At 45.9% G+C, this 6,988-nt stretch overlaps 1 protein-coding gene across 1 annotated transcript in view; it reads right to left on the reverse strand.

The window, feature by feature from the left end:
* The window catches only part of LOC117192331 (protein king tubby-like), a 135,096-nt gene extending 128,355 nt beyond the window's left edge, over positions 1 to 6,741 (reverse strand). The window contains exon 1 of the mRNA XM_033396978.1: positions 6,700 to 6,741. Coding sequence (XP_033252869.1) covers positions 6,700 to 6,741 — 42 coding nt within the window. The remainder of the gene's footprint in view (positions 1 to 6,699) is intronic.
* Between the last annotated feature and the right edge of the window lie 247 nt (positions 6,742 to 6,988).

Below are 6,988 nucleotides of genomic sequence, written 5' to 3' on the forward strand. Positions count from 1 at the left end.
TTTTATGAATTTGTGGTACCAACCAGTGAGACCCAAGAACCTGCGGACTTGTTTCACGGATCGGGGGACCGGAAACTCTTGAATCGCTTGGACCTTCTCCACATCTGTCTGGATAGTTCCGTTGCCTATAACATGGCCAAGGTATTTGACCTCCTTTAGGCAAAATTTGGACTTCTCCACGTTAATGGTCAGACCGGCTTCGCGTAATCGGGCGGACAGGACAGTGAGAACTTGAATATGCTGCTCAAATGATTCAGATATCACCAACAAGTCGTCTAGATAAATATATATCTCATTTCGAAGAGATGGCGGTATCACTTTATCCATCAACTTGGACATCGTTTGGGGTGCATTACACAACCCAAAGGGCATGACCGTGTACTGATACAACGGGCGCCCTGGGATTGTAAACGCCGTTTTTTCACGAGCGCTTACTTCCAGCGGAATTTGCCAATAGGCATCCTTCAAATCGATGCTTGAGATGAACTCAGCTCGAGGACGCCGACTGAGAATGCCATCGATCAATGGCATGGGAAAAGCGTTCTTAACAGTGACTTCGTTAAGTTTCCGACTGTCGATGCATAATCGCACCTTTCCAGGTTTACGAACGAGGACCACGGGTGACGACCATGCGCTATCTGATTCTTCGATAACTTCAAGAGCTAACATTCAGTCTACCTCTACGTACATCAGCCTATCTACGGCTGGAGACTCGGCATAATGTCGTTGTTTTATTGCCTTAGCGTTGCCCACTTCAATTTCGTGCGACAACCAGCCCGTTTTTCCCAGACCTTGCTTCGCAAAGGAGGGAAATAAGTTGACCGTCTCTGCTAACTGAGCTTGCTGCTGCTTCGACAAACACACATGTAACGTACTATCGAATGTTAAGCCTGACAACTCTGGACTGGATGATTTATGGGCTAGAAAACCAGGTAACAAATTAAAACGAGACCAAAAGTCTATGCCTAGATATAGGTCTTGCGCCAAGGATGGGACTACAAACAGTTTCAATACTTTCTTCTGGCCTTGAAAACCCACTTCGGTGGTGACCTTGCCAATTATTGGCTGGCTCTGCCCATCCGCCGTCCGTACTGCTGCTCTCACAGGCTTGATCGGGTTCGGATTCTGAACCAGGTCGGACGCAAACTTCCCACCTATGCAACCTCTGGATGCGCCGGTATCCATCAGTCCACTGAGCGTCCTTCCCAGTACGGTGACTTCCGCATAGCGTCGCCAGTCCTTGGACGTATTAACGACTGACGCCAATACGTTAGAGCGCTCGTTTTTTGACAGTTTGCCGATATTGGAGCAATCGCTTCGAGATCGAGTCGGTAGTTGAATTCTTTCCCTACTTGGGGTTAAAATACAAGTGTGTGACGGAATGTCTGGGAGTTTTTGTAAGTCCGGGAGTAATGGAACTGTCGAAACGTCCATTAAATGGTGTTCGTTGCTTTCGAACTGTTTGGTTCTGCGTGCACCTGTCGATTGTGCACGGCTTGACGAGTTTTTTGGATCGTTGCGATCACCTACGCAGTCTAGTTACCGATGCCCCTGACAACCACTGTTCCAACAGGAAAGGGTTACTGCAGCGATATCTAGCTGTTCGGTTTCATCGACCTCATCGCCTTCCTGGTCTGTCTGCACCACAATTTCATGCACCTGTCGTCGTATAGGAATACGCTTCGGCTACTGACAGAATGGGAATGTATAAAATTTCATGTTGGATATCGGCCAAGAGATTCGACCTTAGCACTTCCAACAGCGACATTTCGGACATGGGGTTGACTAGTTTATCGGACAAGGTTACAATGGTTTCGTCAAATGTATCAAATAGTTCGTGTGGCTTCTGCTTTCGTTGCACTATTGCCGTACAAATTTCTAGGTCGGTACGCCCATCTCTAAATCGGATTTTTAGGGCTGTACTTAAATGCGGCCAGCTCATGGAGGGTACGCTTTTATGGTAACGCCAAAACCACTCGCTAGCACTGGCTTCAAATAAATAAATGGCGTTTCTGGCCACTAGGTCGAGATTACCCTCTAAGGTCTGTTTGGTTAGCGGTTCTATCCGATATATGAAATCTTCCACCGACATGGTCGAATTTCCGGAAAACCGCACCTTCCATCCTGCGAATTTTTGTCCAATCCTATTGGGTCGTAGCCCCGCTATCTGTTGGGATCCCCATGGGGTTACCGAGACAGCAGAATCATTAGCCTGATTTATCGGGGCACCTACGGACTCTCGAGTTGGTATTTGGAACAGCTGTTCGAAGGTTTGGTTTTCTCCACTAGGCTGTGAAGATCCAGCAGCTTGGTCATTCCGCGGCTGTACCGTTGGACTTGCCAAACGTTGGAATCCTATTTCCATAGTCTGAGTCATATGAGTCATGGCTTGAGACAACAACCCGATTTGACCCATAGCGTCCGTCAACGCCTGTGCCATTTGAGCCAAGCCTGGGCTTGCTTCATTCGCTGGCTCGCTACTCGGAACTGGCATGATTGGTACACCGACTTCAGTTGGACCAACAGAAGGTAAAATTTCAATATTCGCAGCTGGAGCTGCTGTCACACGCTGTGATCTGGTTCTCATTAGAAGCTGAGAAGACTCTACATTCGAAATACGTGAAATACGTGGTTACAACTTGTTCTTAAAAGCTGTGTCCGATATTCTACCTGTCTTGCGCAAATACAGCAGATAATATCGGAATGGTCGTTTGGATCAATCTCGTCAAAACTCCAATTTAATGACATCCTATCCTAATTTTACTAATATATGATTTTCTGTTCTACTCTTGATTATTAACTTTTAACGATCGATATATCTACTCTGTATCCACAAAATTCGGAAACCATGCACCCTTCGTCTAATAGGAATGTGTCCTCCACTGACTCTGGTGATATTATTAATGATCAACAATCATTACAATGAGTCATCGGATGAACTGGGACCGTTCGGTAGTTCTACACCACTGACGGATATCCGAGCAATCCGAAACCCTGACAAACCGATGTCCCTCTACTTATACTGTAGGTCGCAAAAACACAAAAAAGTTCTGGATCGCGGACCACCAAATTGTCCAGAACCACAGTACAGCAGAACCATTCCACTTACGTCTGTCTAACACACAAAAAACGGAACAACAATAGAAAAACTGAAGAAGAAGACATAGTTTATGCTGACCCAGGAAATATACCATCTCCGATTCTATTGCCTTCGTTCGCGGGCAGGCCGTAGCTCTAAGCCACTGACTAACCTGATCCAGGCCAAAACGGCAGGCAATGATCAGCAACGGTATGGACAAGTTCCTCCCCCAAACAACACGCTCCCACTTTTGTGGGTAGGCAGTAGAGCTAATCCACTTTGAAACCTAATCCGACAGAAACATTGCAACGCGCTATTTAGCAGAGTGGCCTATCCGGCCAGATACTACAGGTTCGTTACTATGCCTAGTAAGTTGATTAACCTCGAGCGCGGGGCTTTAAGTTTCTTTTAGAAACAGCTACGCAATCCAGCGACTCGAAGTCAAATTTTATATATATTATTCTTAAAACGTTCTTAAAACCCTGCCATAAAATCGGGACAGACTTGTCGAACCCATTGCCATTTAAAATTTGTCTTTACCTGTAGCATACAACGTACAGGTTATAGGAGCTGATGATATAAACGGGAGTAGGAAGTACGCGCTGGCTTCGGCTTTTGTCTCTGGTCGGCGGGGTGTGGGCATGGAGGATATTTTACTACCCATTTAGAGCTCTGGCAAATGGTCAAGATAAGAATTTATATAAAAAAAATCGCGTACGAGTAGGGAAAGGATACTAGGAAACGGGATACAGGGGGTCAAAGGGACAGATCAGCATGGATACGTAAACGAAGAAGATCACCGGTCAGATCTTTGTCGGCTGTGGTATCGCCCATTGGCGAGAACGCCCACCCTACCATGATCCTTCAGGGCCACCTATTAACAGTCAGGATCCCTCCAACAAAGACTGCGGTGGGTCACATCTCCGTCAGACGAGGTTGCATGGTTCCGATATAAGATATTTAGCCTTGGTTCATTTCCAAACTAACTTTATTTAAGCAATCCATAGTTCTTCATTTAAATTCCTATAAAACCTAACGCTAATAGAATTTAGTCCCTAATATAAGCCTGCTATTCGATATTGTCTTACATTTATAGGGTATTACTATACAGCATATACTCGGGAAAGAATATCATAGGAATATCGAGGTAGGGTATAATGATCTTAAATCTATTAAAATGATTAGTAGTAGGTATATATAAATGCACGAGCTAGGTTATGTGTTCATCATAGGAACAAGAAAACTTCAAACTTCATTACGTTAACTTGGTCAGTGCCAAAACCAGACAAAAATCGGGTATATGGAAAATCGCTTAAAGGCATGAGTAATACGTGTATAAAACCGTGATCATGGTTGAAGACTGTAACGAACCTAAAAGGTTTCGATACAATCCGTCCACCGACCTATAATGAGCGCATCGCACCGCACCCCACAACCAGCGCCCCCTCCGCAAGCAACCAACGATCAACACGCGCCAACTCTAGAACGATGACCAAAGACATCAGTTTACACGAGCTTTCCCCCACTCCAAGCCAGGCCATCGGACGAGTGCGGTTTTCCGGGTTCATCGACGGAGGAAAGTCGGCGCCGCCAAAATCTGCAACGATCACCAAAAACGGCAAAGTGCGCCCCGACGCGGAAGTGCATTTGTCAAACCCGCCGACACAGCAATACGGGCCTATAAAAAGACGGCGACGAGAAGCAAAGAGGAACTTACACAGAAACCCGTCTCAGAGTACAGACGGTGTACCAGGAACTTACGCAGAAACCCGGCTCAGAGTACGGACGTGGTACCTGAGCAACTTACGCAGAGACCCAGTCCGGAGTACAGACGCGGTACCCGGAACTCACGATAAGACATCGGCGACGAAGTAAAAATAAGTGCATTTAAACTACTAATTGCGTAAGTTCACTCCAATTAGCCGAGGCACCGACTCCACCCCCACTCCACGTCCACATACACCATTCGATACACAACGCTAGCAACGCCCGCCCAAGCCCCGATCCATCTACTCTACGATAGGCCACCCCCGACGTCTCCTTTGAAGTTCCATCCATTTCTACAAATTTCTTGTGGATTGACCCCTGGACGGGACTGAGCTTACCTCAGCCTGAAATAGGTACATCACAAGACCAACGAATAGTTACCGCACATTCATTCTTTTCAGATGGCTTACTTGGTTCAGGATAATCACTTACGATACGATTAATAGCTTTGACTCCCACGCAGAAAGATCTTTCGTTTTGTGTTGGATGAGATGATTAGATGGGTGAAGGAGTATGATGATGTTTGTGATTGTGATGAGTATCTGCATAGATGATGAGATGAATGCGTGTCAACCAAAATCAAAAACTGTAAAAATAATCGGTGTTAATACACTACTCATTTGTTCAAGTTCGACTTAGCCCATGGACAGGAATTCCCTTTTTGTTTATACCGGATTTAATTGGCTGTTGCAAATTTTTGCCGTATCAAAAGAACGTAGTTAAACAGAAAGCGGATAAAAAAACAGGGTTTCGCATATCGGGTCTAATTTCGAAAGAAAGATAGAAAATATAACTAAATCCAAGGCGGGGTCGATGCTTCCCGGCTGGAGACCGAGTTCCTACTCGAGGTCTGAAGGTGGCACACGATTGTACCGGGCGCAGGTAACTTCAGCTGCTTCCGATGCCAAGGGTCAATGACCGCGGTCCATCTGCGGCGTGAGGTTAGGTACACCCGCACACTTGATTGCTCGTGGGGCGACTGGTGTATTTGAAGAGTCAGTCAGATCATCCCCATGGGTCGAACGGGTCCAGGCGACGCTGGCAGAGCCCACCGATCGGGTTTACTGGAGGAGCAAGTCCATGCCCTCGGCTACCGCCTCATCCGAATGTCAAACGGTGGGGGTTTAACCGGTGGTACGGGCACCTGGCCAATAGAGGTCTCCGGGAATAACCAATCCGTAACTTCTAGACTTCTAGTTTCAATACGTAGATACTAGTGGTGCTAATCCTACGCGGAAAGAACAGAACATTTTTCAACGGGTCGCTGTAGCTGGGTGGATAATTACCTCAACAGAATTGCACCACTGTTTCGAAAAATTTTAGTAAACTGTGGGCGCTCGTTTTCCAAATGGTCGAACGGCTGCCATAGTATTGGCAATATATAACTGGCGCGTCCACTAAAATTAAATGATCACTTTGAGCCGCACTTGGCACTTGCACTAGGCTTTGACTTTGGCTTGACCTTGGTTTAGAGAACTGGGTCAGCTCTACAAGACTTCTTTTTCCACTGCCGGTCACTCTGACGGTCACGAGGAGAAAAAGAAAGAGGCTGGGACTACTAAGTACAGCAACCCACGTTTTTTCCACACTTTCTATGGTCTTCTTCTGTTATACAGAATCCAGACACAGCAATATTTAATAAAATATAGTGCACGGCAGAAAAATTGCATATCAAAGCGTTGCCGCTTGGTCGCAAAACAGCTGTTGATAAGCTTTATCAAAGCTCAAAAGATCTTCAACTCGAATTTTTTACGGCCTAGGTTTAGGCTGTAATTTTGGGAGTTAGCCGTGGATAATTAAAATACAAGAAGGCACGACAAGCGTCGAATATTACAGATTCTGGGCACACCAACCTGTTGTTCCACTTTCTGATTGCGACTGCTAATTGCGGACATCTTGCAGCTTTGCTTTTTCTGGATCTACAGTAACACTCTTCCTTCCTTTCTCCACTTTTGTGTTGGTTATCACCACTAACCATACAGTATACTGTATGGTTAGTGTTATCACTTAGCGACGCGCTATATATCGCGATATGTGTATGTATTTCTGTGTGAACGAATATAGCAAAAAAAAACCGAAACGGGGGTCGACGGCAAAGGGGATTGCATCTGGCAGAGTGCCGCCAGAGCATGCAAAAACGTG

This window comes from Drosophila miranda, assembly GCF_003369915.1.
Source record: "Drosophila miranda strain MSH22 chromosome Y unlocalized genomic scaffold, D.miranda_PacBio2.1 Contig_Y2_pilon, whole genome shotgun sequence".
NCBI lineage: Eukaryota > Metazoa > Arthropoda > Insecta > Diptera > Drosophilidae > Drosophila > Drosophila miranda.